At 51.8% G+C, this 19,302-nt stretch overlaps 1 protein-coding gene across 2 annotated transcripts in view; it reads right to left on the bottom strand.

The window, feature by feature from the left end:
• The window catches only part of RALGAPB (Ral GTPase activating protein non-catalytic subunit beta), a 77,187-nt gene that overhangs the window by 13,497 nt on the left and 44,388 nt on the right, over positions 1-19,302 (bottom strand). For both annotated transcript variants that reach the window (XM_054392097.1, XM_054392098.1), the window contains exons 20-26: positions 17,778-17,930; positions 16,416-16,625; positions 15,319-15,477; positions 11,143-11,308; positions 6,156-6,278; positions 5,159-5,295; positions 2,272-2,380 (exon numbers count right to left, since the gene is read on the bottom strand). In XM_054392097.1, the coding sequence (XP_054248072.1) occupies positions 2,272-2,380; positions 5,159-5,295; positions 6,156-6,278; positions 11,143-11,308; positions 15,319-15,477; positions 16,416-16,625; positions 17,778-17,930 (1,057 nt within the window). The remainder of the gene's footprint in view (positions 1-2,271; positions 2,381-5,158; positions 5,296-6,155; positions 6,279-11,142; positions 11,309-15,318; positions 15,478-16,415; positions 16,626-17,777; positions 17,931-19,302) is intronic.

The raw sequence follows: 19,302 nt of genomic DNA, 5'->3' as shown, positions 1-19,302 counted from the left end.
TAGGAAAGATGTTGAATTGCTGGAGCATGTCCAGAGAAGGGCAACGAGGCTGGGGAGAGGCCTTGAGCACAAGCCCTATGAGGAGAGGCTGAGGGAGCTGGGACTGTTTAGCCTGGAGAAGAGAAGGCTCAGGGGTGACCTCATTGCTGTCTACAACTACCTGAAGGGAAGTTGTAGCCAGGAGGGGTTTGGTCTCTTCTCCCAGGCAACCAGCACCAGAACAAGAGGACACAGTCTCAAGCTGCGCCAGGGGAGGTTTAGGCTGGAGGTGAGGAGAAAGTTCTTCACAGAGTGGTTGGCCATTGGAATGTGCTGCCCAGGGAGGTGGTGGAGTCACCATCCCTGGAGGTGGTCAAGAGGGGATTGGACGTGGCACTTGGTGCCATGGTTTTGAGAGTCATGAGGTTTAGGGTGACAGGTTGGACTCAATGATCTTTGAGGTCTCTTCCAGCCTTCTTGATTCTATGATCTCCTGAGCTTTTCTATGAGGATGTTATGGGAGACAGTATCAAAAGCCTTACTGAAATCAAGATGTATGACATCCACTGCTCTGCCCTCATCTACCCACTTGGTCATAACTTCATAGAAGGCTATCAGATTAGTCAGGAAGGATCTCCCATTGGTAAATCCATGTTGGCTTCTCCTCATAACCTTCTTGTCTTCCATGTGGTTAGAGATGACCTCCAGGATGAGCTGCTCCATCATCTTTCCAGGGATGGAGGTGAGGCTGACTGCTCTGTAGTTGCCTGGGTCCTCCTTCTTGCCTTTTGTGAAGACTGGACTGACATTTGCTTTCTCCCAGTCATGAGGCACCTCTCCTGTTCTCCAGGACTTTTCAAAGATGATGGAGAGAGGTTCAGCAACAGTATTAGCAGCTCTCTCAGCACTCGTGGATACATGCCATCAGGGCCCATGGATTTGTGTGTCTTGGGATGGTATAAGAGATCTCTAACCCTGTCCTGACTGACCAGCGGAATGTCCACATCTCTCCAGTTCTGCTCCCTTGCTCCTAGAGACTGAGGTTCCTGAGGGCTGGCCTTAGGAGTAAAGACTGAGGCAAAGAAGGCATTCAGTACCTCTACCATCTCTCTGCATCATCAGTTACCACCTCTCCCATATCATTCAGCAGGGGCCTACCTTTTGTCTGCTCTTCCTTTGAAAAACTCTACTTGTTCTTTCACTCCCTTGGCAAGATTCGGTTCCAAGAGAGCCTTGGCTTTCCATGGTGCATCTCTACATTTTCTGCTGTATCTCTATAATCCTCCCAACTGATTAGACCTTTTTTCCACATATTGTAAACATCCTTTTTCTTTTAGTGTTTTACTAAGAGTTCCTTACTTATCCATGCAGGTCTTCTGCCATTGAGTAGGTCGAGAGAGGTTCTCCTGCCCCTCTACTCTGCCCTGGAGAGAGCTGGAATATTGTGTCCAGTTCTGGGCCCCTCAGCTCAAGAAAGACCTCAGGGAACTGCTTGAGAGAGTCCAGGTCAGAGGCACAAAGCTGCTGCAGGCAGTGGAACATCTCCTGTGAGGCCAGGCTAAGGGAGCTGGGGCTTGGAGCTTGGAGCAGAGGAGCCTGAGGGCTGCCCTCATTGCTGGGGATAAAGATGTGCAGGGCTGGAGCCAGGCTCTGCTCAGGGATGTCCAAGGACAGCACAAGGGGCACTGAGGGCAAGCTGGAACAGAGGAGGTGCCATGAGAACAAAAGGGAAAACTCTGTCACTGTGAGGGTACTGGAGCCTGGAGCAGGCTGCTCAGAGAGGTTGTGGAGTCTCCTTCTCTGGAGACTTTCCAAACTCTCCTTGGATGTGTTCCTGTGTGTCCTGCCCTGGGTGATGCTGCTCTGGCAGAGGGGTTGGACTGGATGATCTTTCAAGGTCCCTTCCAACCCCTAATGTTCTGTGTTGCTGTGACTCTAACCAGAAGGATGATGCACCCTTCAGCACAGAAGCAGGTAAAAGAAGTATTTTTTTTTCTGAAAGAACAACAACAGATCCACTCTGAGGAGACAGCAGCTGGGGGGAACTCAAACCCAAGGGTGCACACTTGCCTGGTCTGTTGACCGTAAGGAGGTGCATGGCAGCCTTTCAGCTCAAGTATCTCCAGAACTCCATGCCACTGATCCATGTACCCCACCCCATGGCCCACCACTCCCATATTAAAGAGCAGTTTCAGAACCTTGAAGGTGTTTGCTACAAGGATTTAGCATTTCACAGAGAAATGGAGCAGAGTTTTCCCCCTGTTGTTAGAGAAGAGCAAAGCCCTCACCCACCTATGTCGTCGTAGCGTTCCACCCACACCACATACACTTTGGTTTCAGGTCCCATGGGGGGAATGGTCCGGCCCTGAGGCACCCTCTTGGATCTGGAAGTAGGACTGAGCTGTTTGGAACACAAGGGAAAAGCAGCAGTTGCAAACATCATGAGTCCAGCAATGTATCCAACAAGCACTTCCACAGCTGCTGCTTGGTCTGTCAGACCTCAGGGCCCTGCCAGGTACTGAGGTGTGGTAGAACTGCCCACTGAGGAACAGCCATCTGGGTCTGCACAAGACTTACATTCAACATAAATCAAGGCAGTCAGTCTTCAAAAAGTGGTTCAAGTTCTTCTTACTGCTCTCAGAGATGATAAATCAGGAACTAAATAGCCATTTGGAAGTGAATTCCATAGAGGAAAGCAGCACCAGCAGCTCATGGTGTTCTGCTCTGCTACCATACAACAGCAAGATCACACTTCAGACTCAACTGGCACCATTTCAACCTGGGGAGGTATCAGAAGTGCTATCATCAACTCATCCTCAACCTCCAGGCATGGGTTTGAGTCTGAACTACCCTAGGGACTACAGATATATTTCCTGCATGCATCTCAGGAGTGTAACATGCAGAGTGCAACCACTTGGCATGTTTGGGGTTGATATGTAATTGATGTCATCTCCTGCTGCGGGTGCAAGTCTGGGAGGACCAAAGGTAAAGATGAACGGCTAAGAACCCAAACCATACACTGTAAAACCAGTATGCAGCACTGCCAGTGTGCCTCTGGAAAGGAAAAATGAGGAAGGAAAGAGCACGGGGGGGGGGAGAAGGAAAAAGAGAACGGAGGGGGGGGGGGGAGAAGGAAAAAGAGAACGGAGGGGGGGGGGGAGAAGGAAAAAGAGAACGGAGGGGGGGGGGAGAAGGAAAAAGAGAACGGGGGGGGGGGGGAGAAGGAAAAAGAGAACGGAGGGGGGGGGAAGGAAAAAGAGAACGGAGGGGGGGGGAAGGAAAAAGAGAACGGAGCGGGGGGGGAAGGAAAAAGAGAACGGAGGGGGGGGAGAAGGAAAAAGAGAACGGAGGGGGGGGGAGAAGGAAAAAGAGAACGGAGGGGGGGGGAGAAGGAAAAAGAGAACGGAGGGGGGGGAGAAGGAAAAAGAGAACGGAGGGGGGGGGAGAAGGAAAAAGAGAACGGAGGGGGGGGGAGAAGGAAAAAGAGAACGGAGGGGGGGGGAGAAGGAAAAAGAGAACGGGGGGGGGGAGAAGGAAAAAGAGAACGGGGGGGGGGGAGAAGGAAAAAGAGAACGGGGAGGGGGGGGAGAAGGAAAAAGAGAACGGAGGGGGGGGAGAAGGAAAAAGAGAGAGGAGAAGGAGAGGGGGGGGAGAAGGAAAAAGAGAACGGAGGGGGGGGAGAAGGAAAAGAGAAGGAGGGGGGGAGAAGGAAAAGAGAAGGAGGGGGGGGAGAAGGAAAAGAGAGGAGGGAGAAGGAGAGGGGGGGGAGAAGGAAAAAGAGAACGGAGGGGGGGGAGAAGGAAAAAGAGAAGGAGGGGGGGAGAAGGAAAAGAGAAGGAGGGGGGAGAAGGAAGAGAACGGAGGGGGGGAGAAGGAAAAAGAGAACGGAGGGGGGGGAGAAGGAAAAGAGAACGGAGGGGGGGAGAAGGAAAAAGAGAACGGAGGGGGGGGAGAAGGAAAAAGAGAACGGAGGGGGGGAGAAGGAAAAAGAGAACGGAGGGGGGGGAGAAGGAAAAAGAGAACGGAGGGGGGGGAGAAGGAAAAAGAGAACGGAGGGGGGGAGAAGGAAAAAGAGAAGGAGGGGGGGGAGAAGGAAAAAGAGAAGGAGGAGGGGGGGAGAAGGAAAAGAGAAGGAGGGGAGGGAGAAGGAAAAAGAGAACGGAGGGGGGGAGAAGGAAAAAGAGAAGGAGGAGGGGGGAGAAGGAAAAGAGAAGGGAGGGGGGAGAAGGAAAGGAAGGAGGAGAGGAAGAGAAGGAGGGGGGAGAAGGAAAAAGAGAACGGAGGGGGGGAGAAGGAAAAGAGAACGGAGGGAGGAGAAGGAAGAAGAGAAGGAGGGGGGAGAAGGAAAAAGAGAACGGAGGGGGGAGAAGGAAAAGAGAAGGAGGGGGGAGAAGGAAAGAAGAGAAGGAGGGGAGGGAAGGAAGGAAAGAAGAGAACGGAGGGGGGGAGAAGGAAAGAGAAGGAGGGGAGAAGGAAAAGAGAACGGAGGGGGGAGAAGGAAAAAGAGAAGGAGGGGGGGAGAAGGAAAAAGAGAACGGAGGGGGGGAGAAGGAAAAGAGAAGGAGGGGGGAGAAGGAAAAGAGAACGGAGGGGGGAGAAGGAAAAGGAACGGAGGGGGGGAGAAGGAAAAAGAGAACGGAGGGGGGGAGAAGGAAAAAGAGAACGGAGGGGGGGAGAAGGAAAAAGAGAACGGAGGGGGGGAGAAGGAAAAAGAGAACGGAGGGGGGGAGAAGGAAAAAGAGAACGGAGGGGGGGAGAAGGAAAAAGAGAACGGAGGGGGGGAGAAGGAAAAAGAGAACGGAGGGGGGGAGAAGGAAAAAGAGAACGGAGGGGGGGAGAAGGAAAAAGAGAACGGAGGGGGGGAGAAGGAAAAAGAGAACGGAGGGGGGAGAAGGAAAAAGAGAACGGAGGGGGGGGAGAAGGAAAAAGAGAACGGAGGGGGGGGAGAAGGAAAAAGAGAACGGAGGGGGGGGAGAAGGAAAAAGAGAACGGAGGGGGGGAGAAGGAAAAAGAGAACGGAGGGGGGGAGAAGGAAAAAGAGAACGGAGGGGGGAGAAGGAAAAAGAGAACGGAGGGGGGAGAAGGAAAAAGAGAACGGAGGGGGGAGAAGGAAAAAGAGAACGGAGGGGGGAGAAGGGGAGGGGAAAAAAGGCCTTTTTGGTAGCAGGCCGTGCCTTACCCGCTGGGAGGGGTTGAGATTGTCTGTGTGATTGGGGAAGAGTTCCAGTGTCAGGGACTGCTGCTTGGATATTCCTGGCAGCAGATCCATGTTGGAGTCGCTCTCCTGGTCAGAGGTATTGCTGTCCAGGGAATCAGCTGGAAGGTAGAAGGAGAGGGAAGAACTTCTCTTTTGTTCTGCCCAACCCTGAAGCTGTCATCAATGTGCAAGGGTTGGAAACTAAACCAAGCTGTAAGGTTTTAGATCTAAACATCAACAGATTTAGGGTCAAGCCAGCACAGCACTCAAAGCAGGAAGAGAATCCAGCAGTGGGCAGCTGCCAGTTACTCCAGACACAGGCTGCACTGAAAGCCCTCCCTACAGATTTATAAGTGTCCAAGCCATTCCCTAAGGAATAGTCTCCTTCCTATGGCTAGCATTTCCTCACAGCCCTTTCACTGCAGAGAACATTTACATGCTGACTTGAGTGTGCTGACTTTAGATGTTGTGGCAGTTGGTGCTCACCTGCACAGCAGCTCTGCACATTGCCCCTCCATGGGCTCCACGATGGGAGAGACAAAAAGAGAAGAATCACCAGTTCATAGAATCCTAGAATGGGTTGGGTTCCAATCCCTGCCATAGGCAAGGACACCTCCCACCAGCCCACATTGTTCAAGGCCTCATCCAACCTGGCCTTGAACACCTTCAGGGAGGGAGCATCCATAGCCTCCCTGGGCAGCCTGTTCCAGAGTCTCCCCACCCTTGTACCAAAGAACTCCTTCCTCAGCTCCAGTCTAACCCAGTCAGCTTCAAACCATTCCCCCTTGTCCTGTCTCTAGACACCCTCATGAAACGTCCCTCTGCAGCCTTCCTGCAGGATCCCTTCAGGTACTGGAAAGCAGCTCTGAGGTCCCCCTGGAGTCTTCTCCAGGCTGATCTAGGTTCTGCTTCTGAAAAAAACCCTCTCTAACAAAAACTGTCACTGGGTTTGTACACAGCATGCACACAGGGCTCTTACTTAGGGACTCCACAGGAGATGGGACAACAAAAGCTATTTCTGTCAGGGCATCAGCATAGTAGAGAACCTTCTTCTGCCCATTGAAGATACTTGCCCCAACATCTTCTGAAAGAATTAGATCATCTGAAATGGACAGAAAAGAACAGTTTAGTCAAAAGGAAGCTCTGCTTTATACATTGCCTCAGGAGGAGACCTTCAAATACAAGATGTAATCAGCGAGCAGAAACCACACAGATCTCATGTTGAAGGGAGAAGGTTTCACAGCCCAGTCCATGGCCACCCACCCTGTGAAGGGAAGGGCATTTTGGGCTGGGGGAGGATTACTTCTGAACACATTCCCACTGCACTACACACCCTGCTTCCCTTGGGCTGAAGAACCCAGTGAGCACATCTGCCACAGGGATGAATACATCAGAGTTCTAACCATTCCTCTAGCAGACATCACCCAGTTAACCACTCAGCTGCTAAAGGAGTCCAACACTTCAGTCTGATACTGTTCTGGGGTTCAATCCAGCTTCTGCTCTGCCAGGGAGAGTCAAAGGCTGTCCTAAATCCAACCCAATTCAAGGGAGCTGTTCACTCTCAGCCCCCACTCACTGCCTCGTCACAGCTGCCCAGGGCATCAGCCCTTTACCAGCCCTTTGGTGGAGGCAGGCTGTGATTACAACACCCCCTCTGCCCCCTTCCTCCCCCACACTGCCTCCAGAAAGACTGGCAAGGACTTCAAGCTTAAGTATTTCCCTGGTGCAGTTTACAGAAGGGTTCCTGGGGTAACTGCCTCAAAACCAATGGAGCAGTGACCCTCAGCAGAAAGGGCCCCTGGCCTGCAGGAACCCCCAAGCCATGCATCACCATCACAGAGGTGCTCCTGCAACCCCAATACAACTGTTTAACAACTCTGCTTTGGGACTTGTGCAGGGCAACAAAAGCAGAGATGTGAACAGACTTCAGTCACATCTCAGTGGAATCTGTTCTAGAATCACAGAACCATTCAGCTTGGAAAGACCTCCAAGATCATTGAGTCCAATCAAACTTTAACACTGTCAGGTCACCACTAAACCTTGGCCCTCAGCACTACATCTACACAGCTTTTAAATCCCTCCAGGAATGGGGACTCCACCACTGTCCAGGTCAGCATGGGCTTGACAACCCTTTCTGGGGAAGAAATTGTACTTCATGTCCAACCTAAATCTCCCCTGGGACAACCTGAGGCAGTTTCCTTTTGTTACTTGAGAGAAGAGCCCAACCCCCACCTCACTGCAACCTCCTCTCAGGGAGCTGTAGAGAGCAATGAGGTCTCTCCTCAGACTCCTCTTCTCTACACTAATGGCTCCCCTCCCTCAGCTGCTCCTCCCCTATTCTCCAGACCCTTCCCCAGCTTTTCTGCCCTTCTCTGAACCTGCTCCAACCCCTCAATGTCCCTCTTGGAGTGTGGGGCCCAGAACTGAACCCAGGATTCAAGGTGCAGCCTCACCAGTGCCAAGCAGAGGGGGATTGTGCTGGGTTTAGGGCTATGCCTTTAAAATTTTTCACAGATCTTGAGCAGAAAGTAGTAAGAATGTAAATACATCACTAGTGGGTGTAAAAAGGAAAATAATGATCATTCTAAATGATTCCATTGGAGGGATGTGTCCCTCAAGATTTACTTCTCCAAACAATCTCCAGCACTCTCGCAGGGTGTTCTGCTTCTCTTCTTGCTTCCTTCACGGGGGAGATAACAACCTGCGTGCTGCCCTGGGGCTACGTCTAACATCATCTCTGCTGCTTTTCTCTTTCTTCCCTTTGAACAGGGGGGAGGAGGCAGAGAGCCAGCTTTCCTGGCTTTGGCCAGGAAGGTTTTGTGCTGTTTCTGTTAATTGTAAACCCCTGTAAATATTGTAAATGCTGTCTATTTGTATCTATTCATTGCACTCCATTGTAGACTGTAGTTCTGCTTGTAAATATAGCTCCATTTGCTTCTGAACTGAGCTGATCTGGTGAAGCTAATGGTGGGAGGGGAATTTCAACCCACCACAGGGATGATCCCTGCCCTAATCCTGCTGGCCACACCATTGCTTATCCAAGCCAGGATGCTGGACACCTCAATGGGTTTTTAATCAGAGCCCTCCACAAGGAGAAATCCATTTAGCAAACTAAGTAGCTTTAGTCACAGAAAAAATGGAGGAGAAAGCAAAGCAATCTTCACACATTGGTCCAAGCCTAATTTAAATAACTTCAGAGTTTTTAGTTATTCATTGCTAAAGGAGTGACTCCACTTATGGATTTTTCCAGCAGCAAAACCAGAGCAGAAGCTGCCTTCCTTCCCCTTCCTCAATGCCTTTTCTGTCCCTCCTTCTCCCAGTTTGAATTAATTCAACAATTGTTGTCTGTGATCTAATCCAAGCGGCTGATCAAAATGCAGGTTAAAAAGCCCTCCTCAGAACAGGTCACCTCAGAGTTTCAGGGCACTGACTCACAGCTGAACTGACAAAGCCAACTGCAAAGGGAAGGGAGAGGGCTCTGTCCTGAGCAACCACCAGTCTGGTCCTATCCTCAGAGGAAAATTCAGCTGAGACTGAAGAGAGCCCAGCCCCATCCTCATGACCTCCACCCTTTAGATCTTGATCAGATCCCATCTCAAGTTGCTCTTTTCCAGACTAAACAGCCCCAGGGCTCTCAGCCTCTCCTTGTAAGAGAGATGCTGCAGTCCTCTAATCATCTTCATGGCCCTCCACTGGACTCTCTCCAGAAGTTCCCTGTTCTCGAACTGGGGAGCAAGAACAGAGTGGGAGGAGAACCTCCCTCAACCTGCTGGCCACACTTTACTTGGCCACCAGGGCACATTGCTGACTCTTGGTGAAGTTGTTGTCCCCCAGCACTCCCAGGTCCTTCTCCACAGAGCTGCTTCCCAGCAGGTCACTCTCACCTGTACTGCTGCAGGGTTTGTTCCTCCCCAGGTGCAGGACCCTACACTTGCCCTTGCTGCACTTCATGAGGTTCTCCTCTGCCTGTCCAGCTCTCCCTGGATGGCAGCACAGCCTGAGGGGTCTCAGCCACTCCTCCCAGTTCTGCATCAGCAGCAAACTGCCCAAGGGTCCACTCTGTCCCTTCACGCAGGTCACTGATGAAGATGTTGAACAAGACCGGCCCCAGCACTGACCCCTGGGGAACACCACTGGCCACAGGCCTCCAACTAGACCCTGCCCCACTGCCCACAGCCCTAGGAGCTCTGTCCTTCAGCCACTTCTCCACTCACCTCACTGTCACTCATCCAACCCACACCTCCTAAGCTTGGCTGTGAGGATGTCAGGGCACACAGTGCCCAAAGCCTTGCTGAAGTTCAGGTGCACAACATCCACTGCTCTCCCCTCACCTATCCAGCTGGTCACCCCATCAGAGAAGGCCATCAAATGGTCAGGCATGATCTCCCCTTGGGGAGTCCATGCTGACCACTGCTGATGATCTTCTTTCCCTCCACACATTTAGAGATGACCTCCAGAATGAGCTGTTCCACCACCTCTCCAGGGATCTCCATCCTGAGTCCTCCCCCTCCTGCCCTTTCTGAAGGCTGCAGTGACATTGGCTGTGCTCCAGTCCTCAGGCACTTCTCCTGTTCTCCAGAACCTCTCAAAAATGATGGAGAGTGGCTTAGCAAGAACCTCAGCAGCCCTCTCGCCACTCATGGGTGCTTCCCATCGGGGCCTATGGAGCTGTGGGTGTCCAGCTTGTCCGGATGATCTCCAAGCCAGGCCCCCTCGACTCAGGCAGAATCTTCCTTCCTTCAGACTTTCTCTCTTACCTCCAGGGCCTGGGGTTCCTCAGGGCTGTGCCTTAGCAGTAGAACCTGAAGCAAAGCAACCATTCAGTGCCTTCACCTTCTGTCTCCTCTCACCAGGACACCTCTCAGCAGCAGGCCACATTTTGCCTGCTGTTCCTTTTCCTGCTGATTTCCCTTAAGCTGCCCCTCTGGGCATTTCTTACATCCTTTGCCAGATTTCATTCCAGGAGGGGTGCAGCTCTCCTCCTTGCATCCCCACACACTCTGGCAGTGTTCCAAGTGACCAGTCCCTTTTTCCACATTCTGGGAACTTCCTTTTGTTTCAGTTTTTCCAGAAGCTCCTGGCTCATCCATGCAGGTCTCTTGCCCACCTTGCCTGAGTTGTTCATCATGGGGCGCACCAATCTCGAGCCTAGAGAGGGTGGTGCTGGATACTGACCAGCTCTCTTTGCCCCCCTATCTGAAGAGCATCTCCAAGGCACAGTGAAGGGGAAGCAGAGCAAGAGTGCTGCTTAAGCAGCTACAGCAGTAGTGGTGTTGCACCTGATGCAAATGTGAGATCAAAGACACTGAAGAAGCTGGACCAGCCTGTTCAGTGACTTTCCTGGCCCACAGCAGAAGGCTGAAGCTTTGAAGATCACAAAGACAAGGTCTGGCCATTAGAGCAGTGAACCACACTGAAAGCAACCCAGACACTATCGGAATCTCAGGGAATGTGGTTAAGTGGTTCAAGGCAGAAACAAACCCAACCTCCAGCTCAGCAGCCTGGGATGGAAATTCACTGCCCTGAGGATCACTTTGCCTGACAGAATGGGCAGAGGATAAGGCATGACAAGCCCAGAAGAGGACTTGGCTCTAGTTGAAACAGAGTAAATGAAGCGGGACAGGAGGGCTGTGTGTGGGCTCCAACCATGCTGAGCTACAAACACAGCAGCTTGCTTTCATTCATTCACACAGCTAACTCACCAAGTGTGGATCCTATGTTAAACGCTCCTCGAGTCTGCTAAAATCAGAGCACAGAGGAATTTCTGCTGCTTCCTCTCAACAAGACACAGACACCAGTTTTGCTCACTCAGAGCTTCCTCTGACACTTGCACATCCCTAGGCACTGATCAGAAGTTCTCAGACCTGCAAGTGCTCAGACAGGTACTGAGGAGCAAGAAGTTTTAAATTCCTTGTCTCCTAAAGGAGCTCAGAGATTTCACTGCTACACCCTTGACTGTGTCTTACCTTGTTCAGGTGCCTCTTCATCACTGCAGCTATTGATGGACCAGCTTGTGGAGACATGGCCAGTCCACCCAGGGTGCTTCCCCACATCAACAGACCAGCCAAGAGACAGCAGGAACTCCAGGAAGTGTGGCTGAACAATTCTGGAAGACTCCATGTTCTTCAGGATCTGAAACAACCACCAGCAGCACAGTAGGTGCAAGGTTCTCCAGGAAGCAGTTATCTTCCTTCCCACTTCTCTAAAACTGTGGCTCCCCAGCATGGCTCTGCCCAAATACTGCTGCATGGAAAGCCTGGAAGCAAAGACTTTCTACATGGGCACTACTGCCTGCTGCCCAGCATTCTCCCACTCTGCTTGGCAATGTCCTAAGCAATCAAGTTGTCTTTCTGCCATCATTGCCCAAGCCTGTACAACAGTTCAAACAACTGCTAGAGGTGATCACAGAATGTCAGGGGTTGGAAGGGACCTTGAAAGATCATCCAGTCCAACCCCTCTGCCGGAGCAGCATCACCCAGGGCAGGACACACAGGAACACATCGAAGGAGAGTTTGGAAAGTCTCCAGAGAAGGAGACTCCACAACCTCTCTGGGAAGCCTGCTCCAGGCTCCAGTATCCTCACAGTGACAAAGTTTTCCCTTTTGTTCTCATGGCACCTCCTCTGCTCCAGCTTGCCCTCAGTGGCTCTTGTGCTGTCCTTGGCCATCCCTGAGCAGAGTCTGGCTCCAGCCCTGCACATCTTTATCCCCAGCAATGAGGGCAGCCCTCAGGCTCCTCTGCTCCAAGCCCCAGCACCCTCAGCCTGGCCTCACAGGGAGATGTTCCACTGCCTGCAGCAGCTTTATGCTTCTGTGCTGGACTCTTTCAAGCAGTTCCCTGAGGTTTTTCTTGAGCTGAGGGGCCCAGAACTGGACAATATTCCAGATGCAGCCAGATGAGATTTCTCCACTCAGAGGTGCACCACAGAACCCTTCAGTGCAGAATCTGCATTGGCACCAAAGGTTACAGGAGAAATTTCTGGACAATATTCACAACTAAGCTGAGATGACATTTGAGGAGAAAGGTATGGACATGGCACACAGCCATGTAGAGAGCAGCCCTCACCCCACTCAAATATGAAACAGATTTTGTAAGACAGTTTTTAGCAGGACTGAGCATGCATTTGAATCAATGTTACACTGCAGTGCTCACTTCAAACCTTCATCCTGCTGCCTAGAAACACCTGCAATGCTTCCACACCCAAAGGCAATTTTTACCCCATTATGACCATGTGAAAATTGAGACCTTCACCAAGCAGCATGCAGGAAGAGACAGAAGATGTGTGCTTTGGTCTGCCAGAACCCACTGGGATTTGAGGAAAACACAACACTGTACAACACAGCCATCATCTCTGGGCCACAGCAGGCTTTGTTTTGCAGCAGGAGCCTCTTTTATCCTGCTTTGTGTTGGGGCACCACACTAGGACAGGTGCTGGAAGGAAAGCTTCCAGCCAGGAGGCTCCTCAGATCTACACGGTTCTGCCAGCCCATGTTAATGCCTCCTGCAACGTTCAGCAGTGACAGCCATGCTGCACTGGAACATCACTGCTCCTGCTGAGCATGCTCAGAACAACCTGAGCTAAGAGCAGGTTAGGTACAGAGAGGGCAAGCTCAGGCTTGGCACAGCTAATTTACATTGGAGCCCATTCAAACAACAAACAAAGAATTTCCAGCAAAACAAGGAACAGGAGGTGCTTTCAGAGGGCATTTCATGATGTAGAAAGTGTGCAGGCAGTTTAGTTATCCTCTAAACAAATGCCACAAGACCCTTCCCAGTTGCAAAAGTCACCAGCATAGGGCAGTGCTGGGGCCTGGTGCAATGACCAGCAGGCCAGATGCTACCATCCCAGGCTGTGCAGCATCAGATAGAACCCAGGTGACACCACTCTGTGAAGGACAGCAGGTCCAGGTCACCTCTCAGCACAGGCCCTGACCTGAAGTGGCCAGAGCTCACACAGATGGAGAACAGGAGCAGGCAGCCAGCCCTGCTCAAAGCAGGAGCTGTGTCCTGACTTGGCTTTGATGTTCCCCTCACCTGATGGTTAACACTGACACTGAACAGGACAGCTTTCTCCAAGGGGGAACTGGGAGCTGAATCAGCTCAGGTCCATAGAGACCAGTATGCTGTTGGGGGCCCCCAACACAAGAGAGACAGGGGCCTGCTGGAGAGGGTCCAGAGGAGGCCACGAAGATCATCAGGGGACTGGAGAACCTCTGCTGTGAGGATGGGCTGAGGGAGTGGGAGCTGTTCAGCCTGGAGAAGAGAAGGCTCCAGGGAGACCTTCAGAGCTGCATTTCAGGAAGGCTGAGGAGGGACTGTTCAGAAGGGGCTGTGGGGATAGAACGAGGGCCAATGCTTTGAAACTGGAGCAGGGCAGATTTAGGTTGGACATGAGGAGGAAGTTCTGCACAGTGAGAGTGGAGAGACACTGGAACAGGTTGCCCAGGGATGTGGCGGAGGCCCTCTCTCTGGAAACATTCAAGGTCAGACTGAGTGTGTCCCTGGGCAGCCTGATCCGGTTGGAGGAGTCCCTGCTGCCTGCAGGGGTGTTGGACAAGATGCCCTTTGAGGGTCCCTTCCAACCCAATGCAACCATCTTGCCTTCCACTGCAGTGTCACAAGCAGCTGTCCAGCATGCAGCAGCAGTGACATGTTTGCACTGTGTCTAGGCATGTCTAGAATTTCCCAAGCACAAGATTCTCCTACATCTACCTGGCAAGCCATGGGAACTGCGTTTCCAAAGGCCAGCACGAAGCACCTTCCTCTGTCTGAATCCAGCAGATGGGAAAAAAAGGCATTCTGCTAACTCAACATGGGCACATTGCAACTGCAAGGCAAACCTTGTCTGTCTTTTGTAGCTGACTGTGGAGATGGAAAGTCTCTGTACCGGCTGCTCTGATCTCCAACCTGAGAACTCCAACAGCACCATCCTGGCCTCAAGATTCAGGGTACTCCATGCAGAAGGAGAAGGGGCTATGGAGTACTGCCAGCTGCACACTCACAGGAACAGCAGGAGAGGGCAGGATCAGGTATTATAGAAGCTGTGCTTCTGCTCTTCACTGTGACAATTGTGAATGGAGTGAGGAGAAGATGCTGCAGAAAGGACCTTTCCTAGTGAGTCCATGAGCTGCCTTGGTGAATTTCTAAGTCCCAGACTAAATAGTCACAATTCAGATTTGCACAAACCAACCTGATTAACACAGACACATTGGGATGGCAAAGAGTCAGCCAGCACTGAGACCTTCTGACCTGTTAAGAGAATGAAAAACTTCCTGCATGTCTTTAGCTAAGAATCCAAATAACCTGGGCACTGCACACTGCTGGGCAAACCTTCAAGATCATCCAGTTCCAACCCCTTGCCATGGGCAGGGACATCTCCCACCAGCCCAGGTTGCTCAAGGCCTCATCCAGCCTAGCCTTGAACACTTCCAGGCAGGGGACATCCACAGCCTCCCTGGGCAACCTGTTCCAGTGTCTCCCCCCACCCTCACTCTCAAGAATTTCTTCCTCATCTCCAGTCTCAATCTTCCCTCTTCCAGCTCAAAGCCGCTGCCCCTCATCCTGTTACCCCAAGCCATTCTAACAGTTCCTCCCCAGCCTTCCTCTAGGTCCCCTTCAGATCTTGAAATGCTGCTCTAAGGTCTCCCTGGACCCTTCTCCAGGCTGAACAGCCCCAACTCCTTCACAGCCTGTCCCCAGAGAGAGGTTCTACAGCCCTGTGATCACCTTTGTGGCCTGCTCTGAACCCTCTCCAGCAGCTCCAGGTCCTTCTTGTGCTGGGGGCACTAGAACTAGAGGCAGTGCTGCAGGTGGGGTCTGAGCAGAGCAGAGGGGCAGAATTCCCTCCCTGCTTTGGATGTAGCTCAGCACACAGCTGCCTGCTGCACTGCCAGCGACCACTGCTGGCTCATGGTGAGCTTTCTACATACACCAGGAAGATGTTACAACAATCCCTTAGGTGGGTCATGACCCCCAGGTTCCACAGGAAAAGAGCAGGCAGCGCCTTTCTGTGGCTCACAACAAGCAAACGACTCCCGAAGCACAGTCCTGGTGCTGCACTCCAGCCAGCTGCAGTGGTGCTTTTCACTTGAGGAGCGCCACAAACAAGATAACACAGCCTAGCACTCCACACTTACACTTACCTCCTGGCTTGTCTTCTGGCCTGCCTTCATGTAGAAAATGAACACAGTATCAAAAGGACGACATGGAAGCAAATCCAAGTAGCCAAGGTCATCAAAAAACCCAGGAAGGGCAGAGTCAAGTGCAATCAGGTGAGGAGGTAGACGACTGTTAGCAGGTTCCTGTCCAACAGACAGAGTCCCACAGCTTCAGTAACACATCTTTCCCAAGGCAAAAGCCCTTTATGGCTTCAATAATAATCCATTAAAACAAAAAGCCAATTCCCCTGCTCTGCTAAGCTCTGCTGCAGTGCAATCCTGTGTCTGTCAACAATCAGCAGCAGGAGCCCAGCACACACTGCTGCATTCTGCTCTCCTTGTTAGGCACAGGCAGCATTCTGCCAGGGACAGCCCTCAGGTTTTGCTTCGGGACAGAGCCGGGTGGCTCAGCAGAAGCAGCAGGTACTCCCCAGACATCCCAGCTATGCACCGGCACACGTGCAGCTTCCTATCAATTTATACACCAATTACATCTCAACCACTGAGCACTTCTAGATATCATCTCTGCAAAAACTCCACCACTTCTGCTGACAGTTTTCTGAAAGGAGATGCAACAAATCACAGGGAGAATCCACAGGGAAGAGGCAGAATTTCAAACCAGAAAGATGGAAGATCTCTATAAATTTTGAGAGGAAAGCTCTGCAAGCTATATGGACCTCAGGTGCCTATGCATGGCCGAAGCGCTGCAGCACCATCATCTGTGGAGCAGAACTTCTAAGGCAACCACTGTTGAGAAGCTCCTGATGTCCCAGCCCAGAGCCTAATTCAAGCTGTAGAAATGATCTCAGGTGCACACACATGAAGGTGACAGCTGAGGAACCCACTGCAAAAATGAAGACACAACCACCCATTGAGAACACACCCAGCTGGAGACCTGGCCCTTCACAACCAAGCTCTCAGCCCCAGGAGGCTGGAACCTATTGCTTGGATTCATCGACAGCTCACAGGAGTTGGACGACACAGAAGATCTTCCACTAGCACAGCTCAGCTTTTTTCTTTAGCCAAGCCAGCCCACACAGGTACTGAGGGCATGTGCACAACAGGAAGGAGCATCAGGTCACCTTCAGTGCCTCTAGGGAGAGGAAGCCGAAGTGGGAGAGGAAGAGGCGAGCTGTCTGGAACTCCTGGGCTGGCGGCGGGGGCCTGCACTCCGTGACTGGGTCAGGGAAGCTCTTCTTGCGCCACTCCTCTTCGCTCTTCTGGTCGATGGAAGTCTCAAAAACAATCTGCTGGGCCATGCCATTCCTCAGCTTCTCGTGCCGTTCCTCCAGCTGAAAAACATCAGGTGAGCTGCCAGCTCCATTGGGAGCACAAAGGCCACCAGGAGCACATCTCCAGCGCTTAGGGAAGGTGTAGGTCACAGGTGCAGCAGGGGCTGCAGTGCCAGTGCCAGGACCTTCACTGAATCATAGGATCAGAGGATGTTAGGGGTTGGAAGGGACCTTTGAAGATCAAGTCCAACCCCCCGCCAGAGCAGGGCCACAGAATCTAGCACAGGTCACACAGGAACACATCCTGTGTGGACTGAAGCAGTACACTTCCAAAGAAGAGCAACCAAGCTGGTGAAGGGCCCTGAACACAGGTCTGGTGGGGAATAGCTGAGGGAACTGGGGTTGTTTAGTCTTCAGAAGAGGAGGCTGAGGGGAGACCTCATCACCCTCTACATATCCCTCAAAGCAGGTTGGAGCCAGGTGGGGGTTGGTCTCTTCTCACAGCAGGACAAGAGGAAACAGCCTGAAGTTGTGCCAGAGGAGGTTCAGCTTGAAGATTAGGAAAAATTTTCTCACAGCAAGGGTCATCAGGCTCTGGCACAGGCTGCCCAGGGAGGTGGTGGAGTCCCCATCCCTGGAGGGGTTTCAAAGCCATGTGGATGAGGGACATGGGTTAGTGGCAGTGGCTTAGCAGTGGTGGCATTACGAGCTCTAAGTGGTTGGGGCTTGATCTCCAAGGTCTCTTCCAACCTCCACACTTCTATGGGTCCAAAACCTTGCAATGCTACCAAGTGAAAGTCTAAACACTGCATGGGAGAGCTGTTGCAAATTTAAGTATCCAGTACTCGCTACAGCTTCTCCCTTTCAAGTGAACAGAAACTGAAACACATTTGGCACTATGAAAATTTAAAGTCTTTGAGACAAGTACTCCTCTCTGCCAGCAGGTCTCAATAAAGCCCCTCCCACTTCTCCAGAAGCAGCAACAAAATGCAAGTCATTGCTTCCTAGCAACACTGGAATATTAGGACCTGTAGTAAAGTATGTTGAGCAGTGCCTCCCAAAACCATTTCCAAGGCACTGTCCCCTCCCTGAAGGCTTGCAGAGGTTTCATTAATATGAATGTTTGACTATTTACAGTAAAGCCTCAGTGTGTGACTCCTGAGCAGGGCAAAAACCAAGGACAAATGAAGTCAGAGCCTGAGAGTTGCTCACCTCCTCATTCACAATTTCATGCAAGTCAGGAATGCTCAGGTCAGCTTTCACAAAGGGGATCTTGTCCACCTCCTCAGGGAAGGGACGGTGCTTCACACTGTACTTCAGCCCCACGTCGTTCTTGGGAGCCGGCCGAGGCTCTGGCATGAAAGTCTGGCACAGAAAGGGGCAGTTGTTACACTCAAGACAACCTGGCAGCAGGCAGTGCTTTGCTACACCAGCTGGGAAACCTTCCCTTCCCACTCAGCACCACTGGGACACCAACCCACCAGTGGAAGAATGACTGAAGAAATTCACTAAGTGCTTCAAACCAACAGACCTGGACCCAAAATGAGGCTGGCACCATCAAAGAGACAGTTCTGCCCTTGGTGGTGGCTGCACTCCTGCAACCCAGGAACCCTGCTCACCATCTAACCCCTAAGGAGCTGCACATGCTTGTATAAATGGCAGGGTTACAAGGCAGCACCTTCAGCCCCCTCTAACTCTGCTGAGTAAAAGCCACCAACTGCTTGAGAAGCTCCAATCCAGCCCTGCTGGCTGTGATGATCACTCAGACTGAGAGGTCTGAAGAGGAAAGCAGCAGCACTGTGGGCCAGGAATGAGAGGCACTGTCAGGATGGCCTGCAGAATGCAGGCTAGCAGCATTTTGGCATGTTACTGCATCATGTTCTGAGCTGCTGGCATGCAACTCAACGTGTGAAGTTACCAATGAAAGCAACCAAAAACCTAGCTGCAGGTTTGCAGGTGCAGAAGGTCCAAGTAAGCAAGACCCTTAACTATACCTTGAGTGCTGCTCTATAAATTCATTTCCTACCAACTTCATGTCAAAAGGCCAAAACGGTCAAGTTACAGAATGCCTCCAAACTGAAAGAGTTCCCTTAAACCTGGGGAAGAGGTCAGCAGCCAGGCCATGACTCTCCTCTGGCATGGGAGGCAACACACCTGGGCTGGCACTGCTTGCAGAGTGGCTCAGCTCCAAAGGCATCATGCAGCGTCCAACCAAAGGCTCTCTGCAGAGCAGCCTCATCTACATGGGACCCTTACAGCTGACAGGCCCTCCCTCAGTGACATTACTGCAGGCTACAGTAAGAGTTGGAAGGTTTGGAGTTCATGGACAGAGAATTTGGCAGCAGCAGGCCATGCTCCACAATGCAAGAAGAGATTTCCTCTGCTGTGAGCTCAGGGTGTTTTCTGTTCCACTGCTCCTCTCCAGCTCCATTCCAGACTTCATCTAGATCACTTTTCTTCACAGCTAGTTTACAGCCACCTTTGAAACATCGGCCTTTGTAGCCTGAACAGCTGTTCTCTCTGCAGCATCTCATTCTACACCTCCAGCCCCTGCTCCCTCCCCACTGCAAGGGCTTTGCCTGACATCCTACAACCAGCACCACTGCCCCACACAGTAAATGTGCTGTCCATGGCCCAGCACCCCAGAACGTGCCTTCAAGAACAAAAGGAGAATGCCCCCTCCCCTTCGACAGGTCTAGAAGGCCACAGCACTTTCACCAGCCTGTATTTAATGATA

This window comes from Indicator indicator, chromosome 24 (assembly GCF_027791375.1).
Source record: "Indicator indicator isolate 239-I01 chromosome 24, UM_Iind_1.1, whole genome shotgun sequence".
Classification (NCBI taxonomy): domain Eukaryota; kingdom Metazoa; phylum Chordata; class Aves; order Piciformes; family Indicatoridae; genus Indicator; species Indicator indicator.
Note: the sequence above shows the minus strand (reverse complement) of the source record. Positions and strands in the feature narration are given on the sequence as shown.